Source organism: Anthonomus grandis, chromosome 7, assembly GCF_022605725.1.
Source record: "Anthonomus grandis grandis chromosome 7, icAntGran1.3, whole genome shotgun sequence".
Classification (NCBI taxonomy): Eukaryota; Metazoa; Arthropoda; class Insecta; order Coleoptera; family Curculionidae; genus Anthonomus; species Anthonomus grandis.
Genome location: NC_065552.1, coordinates 25,773,903 through 25,799,696, shown reverse-complemented (window position 1 = coordinate 25,799,696; position 25,794 = coordinate 25,773,903). Strand labels below are relative to the sequence as shown.

At 35.2% G+C, this 25,794-nt stretch overlaps 1 protein-coding gene across 1 annotated transcript in view; it reads right to left on the bottom strand.

Annotated features, from left to right (window-relative positions):
* Positions 1-8,150: 8,150 nt before the first annotated feature.
* Positions 8,151-25,794, bottom strand: part of LOC126738453 (somatomedin-B and thrombospondin type-1 domain-containing protein) — a 314,135-nt gene continuing 296,491 nt past the window's right edge. Inside the window, exon 5 of the mRNA XM_050443807.1 lies at positions 8,151-9,303. Coding sequence (XP_050299764.1) covers positions 9,089-9,303 — 215 coding nt within the window. The 3' untranslated portion in view covers positions 8,151-9,088. The remainder of the gene's footprint in view (positions 9,304-25,794) is intronic.

Genomic DNA, 25,794 nt, shown 5'->3' with positions numbered 1-25,794 from the left:
ATTATTAGAATATAGAAGTATTTTTTTAAACTATGTTAGTGTTTGTATTGATTGTATCTTAAGTATTAACTAAGACTTTGCATTTTAAATATTTAAAGCAGCGTGATATCTTAATAATGTCTATTTCATGTTTCGAATAAAAATGTGGTAATTTTGCTTAAAAGTTTTTTTTCCTCACGTACTGATGACATTCTTTTTTTAGTCCTAAATAAATTAGATATCATTAAAAATCATGTCAATCTATGAATTTAGGCGTAAAAAGTCGTTGAATGTTTGGTATATATATATACCAAAAATTTCATGATCATTTTTACATGAATATTCTTTCAAACCCGTAATAAATAAACATTGGCAAAACTTTGATAGTACTTTAAAAGTACCCCTGAACGATATGTGCCTATTATTTATTAGGAATATCCCAAACTCTACAAAAGATTAACCCTTTTGTTCATGGGGTAAATAAATTTTAGTTAGTAGTTAAGTGCAAATAAACTTTATATTTAGGTTCCTAGTGCATTCGCTTCGAGATGTTACATGTATGTTTGACGTATTTCGCCCGTACAATATAAAAATTCGTTCGCGTGGTCAGGTGCCATTATGGATTTATATTTATTATATAGCGGATAATGTTTTTGCATTTATGATTAAATTGTATGGTTTATTATACGATGTTAATATGTGATATCATGTATATCTGGAAAAAGCATGAGTTTTGAATAGAAATATGTGGTGTTCCCACCTCAAAGACACTATAGGGCTTTTAGGCTTTATTTCTTGTAGGGTATACAGGGTGTTCCGTTGATCATGTTACAAACTTCTAGGGCAGATAGAAAACGTCAAAAGAAAAACAAAAGTTCATATAAACATGGGTCCGGAAAAGCTTCCTCAGGGAGCTAAGAGCTCTTTGAAAATAACCTTTAAAAACTAGTTTTTTTTTAATAGCTCGGGAACTACTTTAGCTACCGCAACCAATTTTGGGAAGTAAATTATTGTTAGTACGCTTATTCTTTTGAACGTACCAAATTAAAAAAAAAATTACCAGGGGCTTCAGAATCAGGGGGGTATTTGGTAAATTTAGGCCCATTTCTTTAAGACTTTAATTTCTGCCCGTTTGGGCAGTAGATTATGATGTTCCTATGCTTTTTACATAAAAAAGGTGCTCTTAGTAAAAGTCGGTAAATATCACCGTTTTTGTGGAAATTGACTAAAACCAAACTAAGATACAGCACCTGAATTAATTATTTTAATAATAATAATAATGCCAATTCATTGCCACTGTCAGTATTTTTAAATTTGTCACTGTCAGTATTTTTTACAAGATATTAATTCCCTTTTTATTACGGTTAAGTAATGGAAGATTACACTTTTGCTGAATACACCGATATGCTTTTAATTTATGGGGAAGTTTGATGTAATTGTAGAGCTGCTTCTCGACTATATGAAGAGCGGTTTCCCGAAAGGCGAATCCCAGCTCACACACTTTTTGAAAGGGTCAATCAACGGCTCAGGGAGACTGGCTCCGTTAAAATAAAACGCCAAGATAATGGCGCGCAAAGGAACATCCGAATCCTGGATTTTAAGGAAGAAGTGCTTCAGCGATTTGAAGATAACCCATCAGTAAGTACTCAGATGTATGTAAATCATGTTAGGGTATGGAACGTTGTTAAGGAACAGCTTCTTCGGTCCTACCACCTGCAAAAGGTGCAATCATTAGGACCCAATGATTTTATGCCCCGCGTGAATTTTTACCAGTGGCTTTTTGATCGGTGTACAGAAGAACCTCAATTTCCAAAATATGTCCTTTTTACTGACGAGGCTTTATTTACAAAAGAAGGCATTTTTAATTCTAAGAATAATCATGTGTGGAGTGAGGAAAACCCTTATGGTATTGATTTTAGGAGCTATCAACATAAGTTTTCGGTCAATACGTGGGCCGGCATTGTTGGAGAACGCCTAATTGGTCCAATTATGTTGCCTCCTCGTTTAACGGGAAATATTTATTTACATTTTTTAAGAAATATACTGCCAGAACTATTAGATGATCTGCCCCTAAATATACGACAGAACTTATGGCTACAACACGATGGAGCGCCAGCTCATTTTTCACTTATTGTCCGCGAGTTTATAAATGAAAATTTTGGAAGGCGCTGGATTGGCCGCGGAGGCCCTGTCACCGGGCTAGCGCGCTCACCAGATTTGACACCCTTAGATTTTTTTCTTTGGGGGCATATGAAAAGTCTCGTATATGAAACTCCAGTCGAGTCAGAAGAAGAAAGACCTGGTGGCCAGAATTTCCGCAGCTGCTGAAGTAATCCAAACCACGCCTGATATTTTTAACCACGTCAACCTTAATATGGTGCGTAGATACAATAAATGTATCGATCGTGGCGGCCGGCATTTTGAGCAATTAATATTTTAAGTTTATTTTTGTAATACCAATCTTTAACAAAATTTGTTTACGTTTCTAAAATTGTTAATTTGTTGGTTTTTTATTACACTTAAAATCATTTAAACATTTTATGCCTCAAGGTAATTAAAGTGACAGTTAATTAATTTGAGTAGCAATTTAATAAAGTGGCTACCTTAACTTTTTTTAAACATTTATTTTTTATTTACGCCAGATTTTTTTTAAATTGTTTATTAATAATAATAGGTATTCATTTTTGTATCTCATAACTTGCTTTTTGTCAATTTTCACAAAAACGGTGATATTTACCATTTACCGACTTTTACTAAGAGCAACTTTTTTATGTAAAAAGCATAGGAACATCATAATCGAATGCCCAAACGGGCAGAAATTAAAGTCTTAAAGAAATGGGCCTAAATTTACCAAATACCCCCCTGATTCTGAAGCCCCTAGTAAATATTTTTTTTATTTAGTAGGTTCAAAAGAATAAACGTACTAACAATAATTTACCTCCCAAAATTGGTTGCGGTAGCTAAAGTAGTTATTAAAAAAAACTAGTTTTTAAAGGTTATTTTCAAAGAGCTCTAGCTCCCTGAGGAAGCTTTTCCGGACCCATGTTTATATGAACTTTTGTTTTTCTTTTGACGTTTTCTATCTGCCCTAGAAGTTTGTAACATGATCAACGGAACACCCTGTATAGTATATTATAATATATTTAACAGTTTTGAATGATTCCAACAATGCCAATTATTTTTGCGGTTATTCCTCTCCTCGAAACAAACAACTATAATTCTTATGGGCTAGCGAAGATGACATCCCTCTTTCGGTTATTCTATCTAAAAATCTACACTAAGCTGCCAACACACTGAAAATATTTGATATTGGTGTAGATAGATACTCCCACTGAGATGTTTCTCTATATTTTTTCTAGGAAGTTGTATGAGCAATCCCTTTTTAAACAAATCTGTACGCATTGCAAGCTGGTGGCAATGCAAATGCATACTGAGGCGTTGGTTAAGGTTGTCCCGCATAGAGACTCATTTATTAGGTCCATAGTGTCAAGAGACAGATTTGTATGGTTGTTATTTCATGTACATCTGAATGATAATTCATTGCAGCCCTGAAGGAATTCGCCAAATTTCCAAGTCATATAAATTGCGACCCGTTTTAGACAAAATGAGTAAAACTTTTTCTATATTGTAGCGTTTTTACTCATTCGTTAGGTGTGAATTAAAACAATGAAAAATGGTCAACTAATTTATTTGCACTTACACTACTAAACGCGATCACTCACGACTACTAGAAATATTTTGTCACCAGATTTTAAAATCGGATGACAGCACAACGCTACCTAGGAGTCTGGTTGCACCAAAATCTAAAGACAGCGATTTTATAAATTAACATAAATATAAGAGGTGCTTGAACGTCAGAAACGCATGAACTATCTACTTAACATGAAATTATTGCCCAACGAGTCTGAAGTTATTCAAGTATTAAGCGAAGTGACTGGTAAGCAAATGCAAGTCACCGAAGTAATTAAGTTGGGTAAACCTAATAGTAATAGGCGCAAGTGCATTAAGATAGTGTTATCCAGTCATCTTGATGCTCTACATATCTTAAGAAGTCGGAAGAAATTCTGTTCTACTAAAAGAGTCTACGTGGAAGCTGATTTGAGTCCTACCCAAAGGAGTGATCTTCGGAAAGGATGTGCGAGAGGAAGGAAATATCCATTAATCCGCATAAATTGGTAATAGTGCTATATTCACAAGAAAAAGGAATATGGGCAAACTCAAACCGCCAATCCTGAAAGGTGAAACCATCCAATTTGCAACGGAGGCGAAATATCTTGAGATAGCCTTAGATAGGACGCTTAATTGGAACTTGCATCTTGACAAAATAATCAAGAAAGCAAAACTGTTGCAGGATATGCGGCAAAACCTGGGGGATAAACCCAAAACAGATGCAGTGGTTATAAATACAGGTCATCAGACCTGCGATATCCTACGGGTCTGTGGTGTGGTGGAGCAAAGCAACACAACTGTCTAAAACAAAACTTAACAGCCTTCAAAGGGAGGCCTGCTTGCTCAATACGGGGGCGAACTGGTTGAGCAAATACAGCACAGACCTAATGCCAAGAAAAACACTAAACACAATCTCATACTCGGTCAACATACCAGACCGAGCGGACTGAAATCAGAAACGGATGGAACTAGAGATAGCGGACATCCGAGTATATTCAGACGGCTCCAAAATCAATTTTGGAGTAGGAGCTGGAATATACTGCACTAACCCAAGGACTGAAAGATCCATCTACCTTGGAAAACACTCATAAATTGTTCAGCGGGAAGTACATGTCATTAAAATCTGTGCAAGAATAATTAACCAATGGCAACTTGAAAGCAGAGCCATCAAAAGCTACACTGACAGGCGACTCTAAAGGCGCTAGAACCCCTATCTGCACATCTAGAGCAATATGGAGCTGCAAAAAGGATCTCATACTGCTTGGGGAAGAGAACAGAATTATCCTAACATGGATTCCGGGACATGATGGGCTTACAGGAAATGAGGCGGCTGTCAAGCTAGCCAAAAAACGAGCAGAATTCAACCTGATAGGTCCAGAACTAGCATTAGGCAAAGCGCTACTGTGAGGGATTACCAGAACACAACCATGCGAAGGCTTTCATACTTGACGTAACAAGGAACTTAACAGATACCATAAGGGAACTCAACAGGAAGTACCTAAAAGCCCTAATGGAAATGTATACCGGCCACTGCAGACTGCGTCACCACATGAATTGGATTGGTTTAGCGGAAGTCGCCGAATGCAGACTATGCATGGAGAAAGACGAGACTGCAGAGCACTTCCTATGCAGATGTCCGGCACTAGAGAGAATCAGGCAGGCCATCTTCGGCAATGCCTTACCTAAGACGGAAGACATTAACAATGCTTCTCCCAGTCAAATTATCGAACTTTTAAAGAGGGCGGACTTGATTGGTGAAGTATAAACATCTAGGAGTGAGCTGCAATAGACGTCGCAATGGAGGGACACGAAGTGCTTCTCTTACAACAAGCCTAACCTAACCTGATAGTTATTTTTGAAGACGCTTCCTCTTTTTGGTCGAGCTGATAAAATATATTCTTACTATTGTTCCTTGGAATATGTTGAAATTTTCCCATCAATTTCTGCTCATAAAATTGCAGGTGCAGGTAAAACATTAAAAAACAAAATGATCGCTGACCCAGATGGAATTCCCAGTTTCATAGCTAAAGATTGTGCATTTATTCGGTGTAATGTTCCTTATTTAATTTTTTTAACCTAATCCTCAAAACCAGCCAGTTTCCTTTTAGTTGGAAAATTGCCAAAGTACTTCCCATAGACAAGAAAAATGGCCTAACGAACATTGAAAACTATGTTGCCTTATCCATTCTATGTAACTTTTCTAAAATCTTTAAGACTATTATTTACAAATTCATATTGCCTCAAGTTCAATGGAAACTATAAGTAGATTAACAATGTTTCTTTACTAAAAGATCATGTATAATAAATCTTCGTACATTGTTCCGATTTCTCTTCTCTACCCATGATGATAAAAGCCAAGTAGAAGCCACTTAGAACCAATATGATGTACTTCAGCACAGCCTCTGACTAAATACATTACAACATCATACCGGAAAAGTTGAGGAACCTGTTTATTTTTTTTTGAACAACTTTTATTAGCTTATTTCATTGGTCATCAATTTGTAGAAATTGAAAGCTACAAACCAAATTATGCCTACATCTGGAGTTCCACAGGGGTCCATCTAGATCCACTACTATTCAAACTGTACATACATGAAGTATGTTCAACCTGTACATACTTCAAGTATCTCTTGCTGCAAACTAGCTTATTCTGATGACCTGAAAATCTTCTGGCGTGTCACGGACGAAATAGATTGTTTACCGCTGCAAAGCTTAGGCTTACATTCATCCTTCATATTGATTATACAATAGTGGCTGTTTCCTCAAGACTATTGGGGTTTATTATTCGGAACTGAAGGCTTTTTAGCAATTTATTTTCTATGATATTGCTCTATTACTCTTTGGTTCGATTGAAGCTCAAACATGGGTCTCTGGTTTGGTATCCATCTTATGAATGCCATATTAACTCCCTTGAATATACCGAAAAGCGCTTTTTTAAATATCTTATATTTAGAAAAGAAGATGCTTGTCCAGTTAGAGGTTATAATCACAATCATCTGCTATCCCCGTATAACTTAAAAGCTCTTGTTTTGAGGAGAGAGATCACCGTGTGAAATTTTTACACTTCTTTGCAGGTGCCGCGCCCTTCCTCCAGAACAAATGTTATTTTTGGTCTTGATCGTGCTAGAACTAACATTAAATATCAAGATTCTATTTTAATTACGTGCAAAAACTTCAACAATTTTGCTTCTGCTTGTGATATCTTTCAATGCACTCTGAGGCACCTAGTTTCACAGGCGATCTTGAGGACAGTGAGTTGGGTAGTCGCTGGAAGATGGGTTAACTTTTTCTCTTTTTGTTTTGTATATATACCTTTTTTTAAAATATTAGTCGGAATTTTAATTTACTTTGTATTACATTTTATAATATAATTTCAACTCTATTGAATAATTTAGTGCATAGTTTAGTTTTTTTTGTTAGTTTTTAGTACTTTATTTGTTATATTTTACCATTGCTAATTATAATTTTTCTGTAATTGGGTTCTGTCCTGTTGGAAAATAAAAATAAATAAATATTTATTTACAACTATTTTTGTATGATTTAAATCTGGCGCCAATATTCCGAACTTTATTGCCCCGAATTGACAACTGACTCCCAGCGGCGACGCGGCTCCTTATATACTCGCCTGACCATTCCGGAAGATTTACTGACCTTCGAGACGTCGTGCGGTATACCACTTGCATCATTCCGGAGAATCAGCTGTTTTTTCGGTTTTTATAATATCGTTATAATATTCATTAGAGTCCAGTCATGATCAGGCCATTGACGAATTCATGATAATAACTACAAAGTTTGGTTCAGAGCAGATCAGTCTGGTTATGCTTGTCCTGCCAATTGTTAATGAATATTACCATAGACTAAAATCACTCTACGAACTCGATAGAAGGCTAAGAAATGACAATATCGTATTTTTTTACATTTTGTTGACGTTGTTCTTATATTCATTATTCTGGTCAATAAAAGAAAATGTGCAAAAGCATAGTCTCCGTAAATTAAATTAGAATGTTTGCAGAGCTAGATCCTGTGGGTGTTGAAAATACTACTGCTAAAAAAGGACCTCCGTCAACGATCAATATTAAAAAACAGATGCGTATTTTGTAGCAGCAAAACAGAACCTGACAACGCAAGATGGATCGGTAAAATGTACATTTTATGTATTACATATTTATCCGAAAAACAAGCTAATTTTAGTTAGGTACTTGTTTTAGATGTGACGTCGCATTATGCCTTATGGATTAAAAAAATATTTTTTGATCTACTATAAAAAATAAATATGAAATATTTCTTTGTATTTGATTGATATAATATTCTTAATAAAAGTTATCGGATTGCCTAGTGGTTCCACATCAAAGTTACCCTTTTTTCGAAAAGCCAAATTATAAAAATAACATTTCAGGCGTTTCAGAGTAATAATTAAATAGATATTTTTCAATATTTTTATTAAGAAAATTTGGCACAAGAGGGTTAAATATTGATCTTCAGGATTAAAAGAAAAACAAAAACAGGGAACTTGTTATTTATTTTTATTAATAAGGGAAAATAATAATTAATATAAACAGTCAAACTTTTATCGTTATTAAAGTTCTTGATATGTGTTGACAAAATATATAGGTTATTGACACTACCGAAAATCAGTACATCACTAACCTAGGGAAGAAAGGCAAGAAGCGCAATTCCCGATCTGGAACACTCTTTGTTTCTTCCCGTGGTTATTTTTATTTTGATTACTATTATTATCTCTATGTATTTACAGTATTGTTAGTAAAAACACTTTTGGTTATACTATACGAATAACAATAATATAATTAAGTAGTAAGTTTTTAGATTTTTTTTGCATTTAACATACCAATTGAACACTTTTTTGACATTTGGTATGTAAAATTGTTTTCATTTTTTGTATATAAAACGAATTTAGGAAAACTTGTTCCTATATAATCCTAACACGCAGTCTGCTAATGGTATTCTAGTTTTGTTAACTACAATTTAAACAGATTATTGGTATACCTATTTAAGGGTTAGTAAATATAAAAACTATTCTTTTGATTATAGTGGGCTTCATTTTAATTTTATACATATAGTCCAAGTTTTTAATTTTTTTCATAAATTAGAATCAAATTAAAACGTTAGTTGTTCAGGTTATAAATAGTTTAGTTAACAGAATTCCACATGTATATTATAATAAAGAATAAATCTAAAACATAAATCAGTCGAAGAATGAGTTAAACACTGCCCTACATGTCTAACTTTTAAAAAGGGACTTTTGTCTAATTGCCCTGTATAAAAATTAAAATATAAAATAATGAATACTTTTGTCACACACTATATATTGGTTTCCATGCATTTTGTTTCAGGATATGCTAAATTACGCTTTAAAATAATATATAAACTTTTATGCATATTTTTGGTCACAAAACGAGTTTAATAACGAATCTCTTAAATTTTAAACGAATATAAACGAGGCATCTGGATCCTTGCAAGTCCGGTCCTCACAAGTGCGATCTACTTCACCTCTGGCTCGTAACCATTTGCCATGACAATGAGGTGCTGAGAGTGCTGACCATCTTGTAACTCTTCCTTCTACTCCGTGCCCTTGACATCTCCATCCTAGAGTTTCGTGTAGAGCCTCAGATTCGCAATAGATGCAGACTTTTTCACCTAAAACATGAAAAATGTATGTTGTTTATGATTTCAATTAGGGATCTAGAAGACCATTCTATTGGCCCCCTCTTTCTTTATTAAGATTAAATACTTTTTATTTAGTTAAGCACGAGCAGTTATAATGGTTAGACAGGAAGCAGTATTACTTAGCAGATCTGTTTCGATTTTTCTGTTCCGTTTTATTGAAATAGCGTAGTTAACAGTAAGTTAATAGATGCAAAAGCTGACTCCTGTGGAATAACTTAAATTTCACATTCTGAAATCATTAATTTTATGCTTAGTTATTTTATAGATTATACGACAATTGTTGACGAATAGTAATAGTCAATTTTGCAGTGATATTATGAGATGAGTTCAACAAAAAACTTTAAGTCTTCCTCCCCTTATACTTTAACTAATATATACTAATTAAATTTACTTGGTGTTAATGACCCAACATGTTTTGAAAATGATTTTTGAGATGTCCATCATCAATAGTTCAAAGTTAGTGTCTATAAATTTAGTTGCTCAATGGGAACTGAAATTCTAAACTGCCAGTTCAAATGGCAACATATACTTAAATTAATGCATCAGATATGAATTTTAACTCGGTTACTAATGCATATGGAATAATATGCTCAGTTTACATTGTATACATAAGAAATCATGCATATATCATTAGGCATTTTGATCTCCTATTACCCAGTCCTTTTGAATTATTTGTGTAGGCGATTCTTATTTGCGATCAGTCTACGTTAATCATTATCGAACCATACTAGATACCTTTGGCATATGATAATTTTTCTAGGGACATACTGTTTGCTTCTCTTAAATAAAACTTCATAAAATACGCCGAACTGAAGTAATCAATATCAATTGATTCAGACATAAATTACCAGTAGTATATCTCGTAGTAGTGATTAAGTATTACAAAGTCAGTCTTATGGAACTGAGAAGCACTCAAGTGGGTTTTACTCTTTAAGAGTGTTGTCAAATTATCAGAGAAGGTCGACTCTATAGGTGAATGAAAAGAGTGAATATTCACAAGTTGCTGTTGGTTAAGTCACAATGTTACGTTCTTTAGTTATTCGACAAATACAAGATCAACTGATTCATAAAACAATAAACTACTACAATCCCAGGTAATAAATACATTGAGTCGACAATGAGCTCTATAGATGGTATAAGTATAAAAAGCGATTTAAAAACCAGTGAGATGATCTTCGTTGCGGCATTTGATGGATGGAAGGTTGGGCTAGAAGACTTCTAGGACAATAAATCTGAACTGCTGATACTTGTTTCTTTTGATTCGCAGGTATTACAGAATCGAATAAGAGCTGACATGCCTAGAGATAAAAATATTGTTATTCTTGGAACACTTGGTAACAGTATGTAAGACATAAACAGCCAGGCAGCCCTGAGAATATTTACAAATTTTTATATTTCCTGATTTATAGGCAATCTGCTTAAAATAATACTCAGCTAGAACTAAGAGTAGAGAGTTAGTTTCAGCGGAACTCGTAATGACTTCATTACAGATATAAATAAAGTAAAAACTATTAAAGGAGTGAGAGCTAAGGAATATCAGAATTCTTCAACCAGACAGCACCGAGAATATGCACAAATTTCTATATTTTCTGACTTGTAGGCATCCAGATTCCAGCTATATTGAAGTTAAATATTTAACAAGAACTAACAAGACAAGAGTGGTAACCCTATCATAATCAAAGGCTAGTGAAGGAGTGAAAGCTGAAATGCTTAGAGATAAAATATATTTTATTTGTGAATCATCTGATACCAGTGTGTAAAATTTAAACAACTATGCAGCCCTAAGAATAATTAGAAATTTTCATATTCCCTCGCTTGTAGGCATCTAGCTTCCAGTTACATTAAATTTGAATACCTTACAAGAACTAAAAGAGTAGATTGGTCAATTCATTAAGTTCACAAAACTGATTAAAGATATAACTTAGAAGCTACTGAATAAAACAAAGCTAAAATGATAAAAAAAATTTCTCGAACAGCCAACGTTTATGGAACTTTGCTTTTACTTTAGAAAAGAAGGGTTTTCGATTCAATTCCAATATTATTAGAATGGTTTTCCGCAAGGAATAGTCGCTCCAAGGATTTTGCGGTCAGTAATACACTGAGATGGAGTATTACCTATTGACATTATATGAAAAGCTGAGTTGTACCAGGATTCAACGTGAATTGACGTTGGATCATGTAAGATTTTTTATAACAGAAATGAAGCAAACCAAAATAAATGAGTTCTTCGAAAACCATAATGATGCATTTTCTTTAGTAGCATGTCGTGACTGACACACAATCGAAGTTCTTTGATTAAAAAAGGCTGTTGCTAACCCATCACCCTTAAATTTAATTGTAAGAGCAAGTAAGAAGGCTGTTATGTAAATAGGTCACCCACAGGACCCGTCGTAGTATCCCCTCTAGGGTTACCAATAGCCTTAGAAAAGTCAATGAGGTACTCTGATTTGAAGATTTAATGCCGCTGGGTAAATTGTCAGTATTACACAGATATTTGAAACTAGCGCGGGTGAAGGCGGGGCACTCCCCGATAACGTGGTCTGCAGTTTCATTCTCTTCCGAAGACCATCGGTATTCCGAGGTGTCCGTATTAGATCTATGGTGTGTAGATGACGTCTTAAAAGCCAGTATCCGGTTAACAGACTTGTAACTAGCCGATCACATAAAGGTTTCGCCAGCGTAGAATCATGTTTTACAAGAAGAGGTATACCATAGGGACTAGAGCCAGTAGTAGTGTCCTAAACTTATGATCCTAAACTTCCTCAAGTTTCCTTCAGGAGTGAGAAAAGCAATGAGAAGGTAGAAGAACTCTAGAATTTACAGGGGTGTTGTTGCTAGCATCGATTCAGTATAGTCACAGTAACCATAATGATAATAATAATAATAATAATAATAATAATAATAATAATAATAATAATAATAATAATAATAATAATAATAATAATAATAATAATAATAATAATAATAATAATAATAATAATAATAATAATAATAATAATAATAATAATAATAATAATAATAATAATAATAATAAAAGAACAACCTGGACCACCAGGGTTAAATGGTGGTACACCCATGGAAATGGAGACACGCAGCGGAAGATGCCTCGGAGAAAGGTCGCTGCCTGGGGATCGCCAGGGCATGTCTGGAGCCGGCGCTGGACATGACAGTATGCGGACCGTCGGTGGCAGGGAGTTAAGGAGGCGGCAACCTGTCATTCAAGAAACTACACCTCCTCCTCTTCAACAACAAAACGACCAGGAGGGCCCAACACCATCACGAGCCCCCCTCGCTGAAGGTGCTGCGCAGGAAATTCAGCCAGCGCTCACCCAGGTGTGACTACAAAGACAGCGCATGAAATGGACATCTGCGATGAATGAAACCGTCATGCGCAGCTTTTATAAAATGACCAACCTGGGACGAGAAATGATCGGCTACAGACAACCTTTACATGCCGAATTTAGGAAAATCTATCCACATCTCCAAGTTACCGAACAGAGAGTAGCAGACCAGTATCGGGTAATAATGCGTAATCACCTAATTCCAGAGACAAGACTCAATACCATTAAAGAAGAAATACAAGCGCAAACTAACAACGAACAAGACCCCGCTAACAATGAACCAGCTGAGGAGCGACCTGTAATAGAAAACGTATTAAATGACACACATGAACTTAACACTACCGAAAACACCCAAGAGGACAATTCTGAGCTATATCACGAACTATCTGCAGAAATGGCACGTGCGATGCTAGAATTTGAGGGAACCAACCCACTGATAAGACCCAAACTTCCAAAAGTAAACTCTTCAAAAAAACTAGGTCAAATTATGGAACCTTTAAACACCAAAATTCTTCCACCTTATCTTTTAAATATTAATAACATGCAATCTCTTCACCTTTTAGTTTATAGCGCAGCAACTGCCGTTGCTAAAACCACGAAGATTAAGACAAGGATCCACAATGACTCTGCAAGAACCGAGATCCCGATACCGCCATGGGAGACCAGACTTCAACGAAAAATTCAGAGGTTTCGAAAAGATATAGGCCAACTAACAGAATATCTGAGGGGTACACGAACAAATAGACTAACACAGAAAGTTGATGACATTTTGCAGAGAAACAACATCCACACTCGGCATGAACCAGAAAATAATACAGCTCAACAATGCCTGGATACTCTAAAACAGAAACTTTCCTTATTTTCAGGGCGCCTACGAAGATACAAGACCAGTAATAACCGAAAACGTGACAATCTTCGTTTTGAAAAGGCCGAAAAACAATTTTATAGAGAGCTAAATTCAAAATCAGATCACCCAGATAAGCAATACCCCACGAAAGAACAAATTCAAGATTTTTGGGCCAAACAACTTGCAACTCAAACAACATGCAATATCAACGCAAGCTGGGTTACTGAAGAGAAACAAAACAGTAATAAATATAATCAGATGGAACATCGACCATTCACTATCGAGGAAGTCAACCAGATTATCCAAAAACTGCATAATTGGAAAACAACTGGCCCAGATGGAGTTCATAACTTTTGGCTAAAGAAACTACGGAGTGTGCATCCTAAACTCTCAGAATTAATTAACCACGTTATTCTTAACCCACAGGAAATGCCAGCGTTCCTAACGTAAGGAGTAACCTATCTACTGCCTAAAGACCAGAACAACACACAAGATCCGTCTAAGTACCGACCGGTAACGTGCCTACCTACTTTGTATAAAATTATCACTTCATGTTTAACACAGCGCATTTATCAACACTGTGAGGAAAACAACATCATAGCCGCACAACAAAAAGGATGCGCTAAAGGGTCTATGGGCTGTAAAGAACAACTTATTATCGACTCTGTCATCAACAACCAGGCATATCACAACAAGAGAAATATTTTTACTGCCTACGTCGACTATAAGAAAGCCTTCGACTCGGTACCACACGAATGGCTTATAAACATATTAAAAGTGTATAAAGTTGATGGTAATACTTTGTCTTTTCTAGAGAGCGCTATGACAAGTTGGAGAACAACGATCCAGCTCGAAGTACAGGGTAAAAGCGCAGTAAGTACAAACAACATTCCAATTCGAACAGGAATCTTCCAAGGGGACTCACTGAGCCCATTATGGTTCTGCCTTGCTATGAATCCTCTTTCGAACCGTCTTAACTCTACCAACTATGGGTTTAGCATCCGAGATAATAACACCGAGATTGCAAAGTTAAATCACTTACTGTATATGGATGATTAAAAAATAATGGCTGCAACTAGGAACCAACTAAACCAAATGCTGCATATAGTAGAAGAGTTCTCCAACGACATCGGCATGCAATTTGGACTAGATAAATGCCGTACTCTCAATATAATCCGAGGAAAAATTCAGCCAGGAGAATATCAGATGCAGAATGTCCAGACCATCGAGGCCATGGGCGAACACGAAATTTACAAATACTTGGGGATGAAACAATCACAAACGATTGAACAACAAACAATGAAATGCGAACTGACTAACGAGTTTGTGAAAAGGGTAAGACAAGTTTTGAGAACCAATCTCAACAGCAAAAATATGTTTAAGGCACTTAACTCCTACGCATGTTCAGCTCTTAGTTATTCTTTTGGGATAATTAATTGGAGTAGGACAGACATAGAAAGGCTACAAAGAAAAGTGAGGACCCTACTTACTAAAACGCACAACCAGCACCCTCGAAGTGCCACTGAAAGAACAATGCTTCCCCGCCACCTTGGAGGAAGAGGATTAATAGATCTGGGTAAACAACTTGAAAAACAAATCACTAACTTAAGATCCTCTTTTTTACAGGCAAGGAGAAAATTCCACGCTGCATCGCGCAATAAATCGAATAGACGATTCCACTCCTCTACAACTTAAGAGCGAGAAAGCCCGCAGCTACCATCATACGGACCAGGAAAAAATCCGCATCTGGATGGCGAAGCCCCTTCATGGGCGGCATCCTAATGAGATCAGCCAAAATCATGTCGACATTGCTTCGTCGAACTATTGGTTGGTATCACGCAAGATGTTTCCAGAAACCGAGGGCTTTCTACTCGCCATCCAAGATCAGGTTATACCAACAAGAAATTATCTCAAGAACATCGTCAGAGATCCTTCCGTACAAAACGACAAATGCCGGTATGGATGCCAAACATCAGAGACAATCCAGCAGATAATAGGAGGATGTCAGGCCTTTGCAGCGACAGAATACAAAGAACGGCACGACTCAGTTGGGAAAATTTTACATCAAGAGTTGGCAATAAAGTTGGAACTTATTACAACAGAGAAGGTTCCGTATTATAAATATACTCCAGAACCCGTAGTGGAAAATGACCGATATAAGTTATATTGGGACCGCAGTGTACTTACCGATCAACATGTAAGGCATAATAGACCAGATCTTATTTTAATAGATAAAATTTCCAGGAAAACAACTCTAATTGACGTAGCCATACCGAACAACAATAATCTGCAAGAGAAACACACTGAGAAAATCGCCAAATACAGAGATCTAGAAATTCAAATCGGAAGGCAATGGAGAATGGATAATGTTCAGACCATCCCAATTGTTATATCGACAACGGGTGTAATACCGAAGAGTCTACTGGAATATCTTAAACAACTAGGAACTAGCGAACATCTATATAAGCACATGCAAAAGGCAGTACTACTGGCAACTGCTAGCAGCACCCGGAAATTTCTAGGATATAACTCTACATTTCAGGTCACTTAAGGACACCGAAAAGGCCCCCATAGACCACAGAGCTTAATCCTTTTGATATCGCAGGTATCTGGGATAAGTAAATGATCCCCCTTAGAGGGAGTGCGAGCCTTAACTGGCTGTAAAAAAAAAAAATAATAATAATAATAATAATAATAATAATAATAATATTAATAATAATAATAATAATAATAATAATAATAATAATAATAATAATATCCTTTATTTGCCAACAAAATCGTATACAGGATGACAAAACAACGTCGTACAAAGGAGGATCTAGCCCCAATAGGAAACATTAATTTTGCTTATTTAGAATTCATAGAGGCAATATAATATAATATATAGCCTTATATAAACAAAATAACAAAATTCAAAATAAATATTCTAAAAACTCTAACATAAGTTACAATTATTATCTAAAAGTAAAATTATAAAAACATTTAATCTGCAACCAGTGGTAAACAGCTTTTTTACATTGGACTGTAGATTCAATGCTTCTAATATCAGCAGGTAGCATTTTATAAGCCCTAATGGCCATATAATGAGAACCCCTTTCATAGTAAGTTGAATTATGCAATGGAATGCGGAGATCGCTTCTATGTCGTGTTATCATAGTCACATCCTTAGCGTACATTGCCCTATTCTCAACAAACAAATGTTGTGTTTTTTCAAGAATAACACCAAGGAAAAAAAGTATAAGGAGGGAAGGGTGAGTATTTTTAGTTTGCTGAAGTAAGGTCTACTGGAAGTTCTGTAGGTCAGGCCCAATAAACAGCGAATGATACGCTTTTGCATTCTAAATATATCTAGAGCTCCTCTTGCTGATCCCCAGAAACAAATACCATATTGTAAGATCTACTGTACCTGTCTGAAATAAAATAGGCGAAGAGATACCTCAGACACTACTTCCCTTAATCTTCTATCAATCAATCCGCACAAGCTAGCTAATCTGGAATAAAGGTCTTTAGTATGTTTCTCCCAATTTCAATTGTCAATGTGTATTCCTAAGAATTTAATACTATTGGCTACATAAATTGACTGCCCACCAGACCACACAAGTAGGGATTCTGAGACAACAGTGGCCTTCGAAAAATTAATCAACCCCGTTTTACTACAGTTTAAAAACAACTTACTGTCCAGACACCAGGTCTTCATGCGCTCCACTGCGGTTGTGCAGCTCCGTGAAACATCTGCCACTATCCTCCTGGCAACTATAACTGATGTGTCGTCGGCGAATTGACAAATCATATCAGAAGGGAACAGCTCAGGCAAACCATTGACATATAATAGGAAGAGCACAAGTCCCAATATTGAACCCTGAGGCACACCTCTTCCTATAATTTGGGTGCGGGAAAACGTTGGTGAGCCGGAATGTGTCACACAAACTATTTGTTCTCTTTGCTCTAGATATGAACTGAGTAATTTAGATGCTGCACTCCTGATGCCATACCGTTCCAGGATGTCCAGCAGTAAAGAATGGTCAACCGTGTCAAACGCCTTAGACAAATCGAAGTACAGTCCAGCTACACTGGCCCTTCTCAAAATTCTCCATGATATATTGTATTGCACTATGAATGGCCATTTCCTTCGATCTTTTGGGAACGAATCCGTATTGGTGTTTATTTATTATTTGATGGTGAGTTAAATAATTCATAACTATTTGATAGATAACCCTTTCAAATACCTTCGATATGGATGGTAATACAGATACCGGCCGATAGTTGGCAATAGTCGTTTTTTCTCCCTTCTTAAAAACAGGCACTACTTTTGCCCGCTTAAGAGCAGAAGGGAAAATTTGGGTAGCGGTAAAACGAATACCGGAATTTCATCCAAGCCAGAGAAAAATTTATTTGGAAGGTTCATCAATATCTTAAAGATATCCTGAGAATTAACAGGATTAAGAAATATGGTTGGATAATCATTATGCAAGTCATGTATATTGGAGTTACAGCTTTGTTGATGATCAAGAGTAAAATGTTTCGAGAGCAAATAATTCGGTTACTTAAGCTTGGTTTTCAATGGACTGACCATCTTCCCTTAAAACAATATTGTTGTTAGTTTTATTTTTACCCGGCTCAGATTTTATGACTGACCATGCTGATTTTACCTTGTTTTTTTGAATTTTGGATTTTGTTATCATTTATAGACTTTTTATAAGAGGAGATGTAACATCGATATTGTTTCATCTCACGTTTGTATGTAACGTAGTATTCCTTAGAATTAGTATATTTGTACCAAACATAGAGATCTTTTATGCAGTTAGAATATCTTTTTATCTCTGGTGTAATCCAGGTTGGCTTATTTTTCAACCTAGTTATACTTATTGGAAAAGCCAAATCAAAATAATAGAAGAGAATACGAAAGAAAGTATTATATTTTCCTTCAACTTCCACAGCAGAATAGACCTCCTCCCGCGCCTCAGACATCAGCATATTGCAACATGACTCAAAGTGCCGGGCAAATGTATTAGCAAAGTCACTCGGTCCAGTAAGTTCATTCTCAGTTAAAGTGGATAGCCTATATGTCTTCTCAAATTCTGAACAATGCTTGTATCAATGTGGTGTGGAGATGACGTCTGAAATGCCAGTGTCCGGTTAAAAGACTGGTAACTAGCCGAATTTCGTGTATTTTCAAACTGAGTAGTTGTCTGGTGAAATAAGTACATCTTATATATGACTGTCTCGTGCCAGGTGTTTTCATCCATCGCCAGAGAGTCTATTGTGTAGCTTTTAGAAATAGACTGTATTGAGCTATCGTAATTGAGGATTTTCTGTCCGCATTTCAATACGGCGAAGACCTCAGGTTGAAAGACAGTATCGTGCTCTCCAGCGAGTATTCCCTGCTGATATAAGGGGCCCCACCACAACTCTATTGTTGATTCTGAAGCCACCTATATACCAGATGGTTTCTCTGTTTAGCAATGTAGGTCCATTGGGGTTCTGATAGTCCCCTCTGCCTCAAATATGGTTCTTAAAACTCTTGCCGTCCACTGTCTCAGGTGTTGCCTGTGACCAAATTTTTGCATTTGATTGGTTATGCATCGGGCCCGTAGATTACCAAGGACTTGTAACGCGTAATCCTCATTGCATCAAATCGCACCACAAGGTTCAGGGGCGGAAGACTCAACAGAGTCTTAAGCGCTCTAGTTAGGGCCGTGAGCATAGAACATGTTATACTTAGGCATATAAGGCATTGACTCAGCACTCATATTGATATGATAATATATCTCACTCTTCAGATAGTAGAGTTGTGCGAGTTTTTGGAAAAAGGTGAAGAAATATGAAGGACAATAGTGAAGAAATAAGCATCTTTGCAGAAAGTCTATTTAGAGTTTTTCTTATGCTTAATAGAAATAAGCGTGAGAAGCGAAGTTCGATGAAAAAAATATCAAGACAACAGATTAAATATTCAAGAGGTCAACTTGGTCTTGAATCAATAAGAGTGCGGAGTCCTTCGGTTGATTAACTTATAGTAAAGAGAGCAATATCTGTAGAAATTTGGACAATTAATTAATCTCCTAACGGTGTGCGAAAAAGGCAAGTTCTTAAAAGAATTTCCAGATTTCTTCTTTGCTTTAAGTTTTTTGATAGGAAGGGTAGTAAATCACTAATTTTAGGGGGAAGGCAGAAAACCAGGTATATTGTAAATTTAGGTTTTTGAACAAGTTTTATATACACTCTTCTGGGGCGCACTTGTAATTTTAAAATGTAAAAAATAAATTTACTTTTGTTTGGCTGTAAAAAAAACCCAAACTCATATTTCTGAAAATAAATCAAAATATTCACTTTTTTATACAACCTATCATCAATCCTAAAAAAATAAGGATGGGAAAGGCACGAGAGAAAAGCGACTTTTCTTTCGCCATAACGTCTATTCAAGAACCCTCGTCTTCTTTATAATATTCCTGTAACACGAAAAGACGAACTACAGACATTTTTCAGCAAAAGAACCGTTTGCCGTGTCGACAATATCGTTTCGGAGCTGAAATAGACCTTGAGAATTTATTGCCACCTTGGCAGAACGCTAACGACAGCCGTTTCTCCCTCAAGATTCAAAGTTCGACCCTGTCTGTATTTACATAATATATGATAAGATAAAAAGAATTAGATTAAGAAATGTATATATATTGAAGAAGTCGTTAAATCGAAATAAGGACACACATAGATAAATGGCTTCCTATTCGATATGCTAAAGCTTTAAGAATTATTAAACGTTTTTACAGGAGAGAAAATTTTCAATATAGTAGAAGGAAAATGTTAAAAAATTAAAACGTTTTATTATTTTTTGAAGATAGATTTCTCACTTTTTCAATTAATTTGATTTCTTATTTTAAAAATGAAAATTACAAAAAGGTCAGATATTAATTTTGTTTATTATAGTTTAAGATATTTTATATTTGATATTATCAATTAAAAAAAATAAACAATAATAACACAACAACTCAGAGAAAGAAAAAAAATTGTGACCAAAATAAATATTTCCATAAAAAATGTATGTCAAAGGCTTAAAATCCGGACCTGTATGGCTTAACACGAATATTAGTCCGGTCTGTTTGGTAAAGTTTTTTATAATTGGATTTTTATACACAGAATGGGTATAATAAATATAATAAGGAAAGAAAATTCTTTTTTGAAAAAACCACGGATACGTTAATTTTATTTTTGGATCGAGTATATTTTGGCATGAAATGTAAATATACAGGATGCCGCAAAAAATGTGACTTTAATAGAAACTTCTGTATATATTTAGATCTTTAAATTCTCGAGAAAATTCTGGACATGTCTTATTTTCCTATTTTCAACTATTTCTGGAGAAATATTTCGAATTACATTACTTTTATCTTTGCTCATTTAATTTTTGATATAACAGCAAGGAAATTAGTCCAATGGATTAAGGTCCGATGACATAGAGGGCCACTCCTTAATCCTCCATAGATTTGGGAAAACATTATATAAAAATCCCAACATAGTGGAGAGGCGTCCCGTCCCATCCTGTTGATAGCATTAGGGTTATTAATAGTTCTTTTGGTCATGGTCTGACAAATCTCGTTTTTGCTATCTGAACTAATTTGTAGTAACTCTTGAACTAATTACATTTTATAACGGTGCTAACTTCGAACTTCGTCGTGTGTTCTAGTTTTCTCACCACAGAAAGGGATAACTAATATTTCGATCTTAGTTAAATGCTGTTAAATTGCTGACAGATACTCTGATATAGTTTCCCACCATAATTAATGACTCGCAGTAAACAGTTAATGAAGTAATTATAGATTACTTTAGATAAGTAATGGGTATTACATAACTATTTAAGTAAATATCAATTTAGAAAATACTATCACATGCGCTCAGTTATTGAAAAGAAAAAGAAAATAGACTTAGTCACGTATTTAGAAGAAATATTAACTTAAATCTTCGATAGTAAAAATCGTTATATTTGATTCAAGTCCAATAAATTTTAAATGCAATAATTTACTACATATATAAAAGATTTTTTTTATAAACCCAGGAGCTGAGGTTTTATGTCGGCCTCTGAGCTCGTTTCTTCTTTTCAATATCTTACCTAACCTTTTATTTATTGAAATTAAAAAGAACGAAAAAGCAATTTAAGGAATAAAAACATCTAATTTTAACCAACGTTTCGATAGTTAAATCTACTAAATATAAATAAAATTAAATGAACTATATAAAATTACTTATCGTTGTTGTATTTCTTTGCTGCCTTTTATGCCAATTCATCAAATACTTTTTTTAATTTGACACTTGTTTGACTTTGATGTACTGTTTCGAAAAGTAACAAAGAAAATACAAAGGTTACTTTTTTAATAGGATGTGATGCTAATATATTTTAATAATATAAATACATTAAAAATTATCAATTCATTTTAGGAATGTCTTGTTCTACATCTCTTTTTAGCAAACAAATCCTTGAATTAGGTAACAATAGACAATAGAATTTTATTGCTTCTAAAGTAATACAATACAGTGAAAGCTGTATGGAGGTGAAAGCTGTACAGTGAAAGCTATATGGAGGAAAGCTGTACTGAGGAGCTGTCCAGCTCCTATAAGCGGACATTTCTTTTAACCGGACAAAGTTCCTGGAACCGAATTTCAGCATATCATTTTCAATGTTAAATGCATTGCGATAAACGGACGCTCTTATAAACGAACGCGGACACTAGATTTTTCTGTATGGGATCAAAAAATCTCCCATAAGCGGACGCGAAACTCTAATACCCGGACGATTTATAGTTCCGCTTATTGCAATGCACATATCTCCATACATAAAATTCGGTAACTCCCCGATTTATATTAGGTGATTCCCCATTTACGCATTTCGTTGGCTAGCCAGTATCTTGTGGTTTATCTTCAGTTCAGGCAAATTCGTAGTTGATTGAGATATTTTATTATTATAACTATAAAATGGCACCAAAAAAAGGATGCTCTCGTTAAAGGAAAAGATGGAAGTTGTTAACGTAGTAGACAGAGAAAGTGTTTCAGTTCATCATTTGGCAAAGAGGTTTAATATTGGGAAAACGCAGGCAGCTGAAATTGCCAAAAATAAGGAAGATATCAGGAGTAAATGGCAATCAGGAACTAATATAAATCAAAAGAAGGATTTTTTAAAAAGGAAGGTTTTGCTATAGACAAAACAAGTCAGAACATTCCAATCTCAGGGCCGTTAGTGAAAATGAAAGCTACACAAATCGCCATTACTTTGGGCTATAATAATTTCAGTGCGTCCGACGAGTGCCTGCAAAAGTGGCGCAAGACACATAGTGTGAGTTTCAAATGCATATCTGGCGAAGCTGCTGCAGTAAATCAAGTTGATGTGTCACAATTTTTGGAGAAACTTCCGTCCATGTTGCTTGGCTACAAACCAGAAGACGTGTACAACGCAGATGAAAGTGCGAGACTTTTTTTTCGCGCATGGCCCGACAAAACTCTGTCCCTTAAAGGAGAAACATATGTGGGTGGAAAGATAGATTAACCATTTTATTCTGTGCAAATATGGCCGGTGAAAAATGCGATTTGATTGTGATCGGAAAAGCGGCTCGTCCCCGTGCCTTAAAAAACGTTGCTATTAAGGATCTACCAGCGACTTGGAAATCCAACAAAAAGGCATGGATGATCCGAGAAATCATGTCTGAGTGGTTACTGGAATTCGACCGGAAAATAGGAATCCAAAAAAGGCAAGTTCTTTTATTTTTAGACAATGCATGCTCTCATCCTCGTGATCTGAAAATGAAAAATGTGAAAATTATATTTTTACCGCCAAACACAACTTCAGTTTGTCAGCCCTTGGATCAAGGTATTATAAAGAACTTTAAATTTTATTATCGGCATTTGATTTTAAAATATATTTTAACAAAAATTGACAATGTCCAAAGCTTATCTGAGCTTACAAAGTCTATTAATGTGTTAGAAGCTTTGTATTTAATAAAAACAGCACGTGATAAAGTTAATTTCTCTAAAATTAAGAACTGTTTTGGCAAAGTTGGATTCAGAAAAAGTGGATGTAGCTCAGAATTTGCTGAGCAAAATTATTGCGATGCTGAAGACGATCTGCCCTTAGCAACACTTGCTCAGTTACTGCGACATGCCAAATATTTAGGAGTAGCAGACCAGAAAGTAGATGATTTCCTGGCCTTAGACAATAACATAACAACAGAAGAAAATGCCATTGACAACTTTTCGAATTTGGATGTAGAAAGCCCAGGCCAACTTGAATGTGGTAGTCCAAACGACTCAGAAGAAGAAGTGGAACTAGTGGACTTACTAAGAGGTTCAAAAACTATAAATTCATATGGGGAAGCTCTAAATGATATTTCTATATTGAAAAAATTTGCTAAAGATGATTTCACTGCATTTCAACATTTAAAAAATTTAGAAAGTTATTACGAAAATTGTCTCCTTCATCAAAAGATGGTGAAATTTCGTCAGACAAACATTTTAAACTTTTCGTACCATGTATTGACGCATCTATATTTTTGGATGCGTATACATACATATATGTAGATATATAGCATAAATACATACTTTAAAAATGTGGCGAGTTTCTGTTTCGTTTTCCTTATGATTATGTATTACCTAATTTCCTCATGATTATATAGCCCGTTATTTATACCCTATACTCACATACTCTCTTTTAAACGGGCACCTCCCATAAGCGGACAAAAGTTACGGAACCGTGACTGTCCGCTTATGGGAGCTTTCACTGTATATACTTATGGCAATAGAGTACAAGCATTACAAGGAAAAATATCTTGCTGAAATCTGCTGAATCATAAAGCACCGTTTACAAAAATTACAGTTAAAAAATAGGTAGCGAGGCAGAATTATTTAATATAAAAAACTAAAAACTGTAACGTAAAAAATTGGCTATAGCTATAACCAAAAAAACCAAAACCATATAATATGTATCATAACAAAAATAAAATAGTAATTATTGATTATAGAATCTTTAGTTAGGAGAAAAATAATTACAACTTACGCACTAGCCCCAGTAATCAGTCCCTAATACAAAAAGAAAGAACAAAATTACTCATTAATTATGAAGCTTCTAAGTCGGAGAATATTTAAAAAGTAATGAACAATAGGTTTAACTTTTTGAGGTATTAGTTGTGCACACTAAATACAACCTCATCAGAAGAAATTAGACCCTTACGAAGAAGGGCGTACTCAAAAAATATGTGCTGAAAGGTCTGCTTTACATTTGCATTACATAGAGTGCACATATCGTCAAGATTTATAGAGTAAGAAAATCTATCAAAAGTAGCCTTAAAAAAACGGCAATTGGCAGTCCGGACTTGGCAAAGAAACTTTAAATACTTAAAAGAAATTCTCTTATAGATAGTTTTTTGGCATTTGAATGTATGAAAAACAACTATAAAAGAGAGGAAATGCTGAAACAGATGCAAATTCAAGGTCTTTTTGAACACAAACCTGTTTAAATTTATCCAACAACAAGACTTTATTCTTCTTTAGATAGGTAATCGTTAATGATATAAATGGCATGCCAAAATCAATTTTTGGAAAAAAAAAATTCTTTACTTGCTGAATCCAATTATAGGAAGGGTCTGGATTTTTAAGTTCCAGCTGTTTCTTATAGCAGATCTGTGGGTATCTGGAGGGTTTCATAGATAAAAGTTTGATTAGCCAATTAATAGCTAGTTTAAAAACAGTTAAAGAAAGGTATGTTACACCAAATTCTAGGCGCACAATGCTGTCAGGTGTATTAGCAGGCAGATAAAACAACTTTTTGAAATAACTGACCCATACACGTTCCAAAACCTCAATGTAACGCAAACTCCAAATTGCAGCATTATTAAGCAAGACACTCAGAACAAGTGAATTATAGAGTGTCATCTTTGCCGACCAACTGGTATGGGTGGACTTAATCATAATACCGCGAACAACTCCAATAGCTTGTTTACCTTAAGTGCGGCCTCCTCCGCCATAACGTAAATAATGATGAAGAGGTAAAAGATGCCCCCAGGTAAACATACTTCTTTGTTATCTCCACTTTTTCGCCCTCATATTTAAAATCTTGATTAGTTCGACGGGCACCTCCCCTAGCAAAGATCATAATTCCAGTTTTATTTAAATTGAAGTCCGTTTTGATGCGTGTAATCTTCAAGAGCCAGCAATTTTCACTTCATACCGACTTCAGAGTAGGACAGAATACCTGCATCATCGCAGTACAGTAAAGCAAGGATGTCAGAAATACTGTCA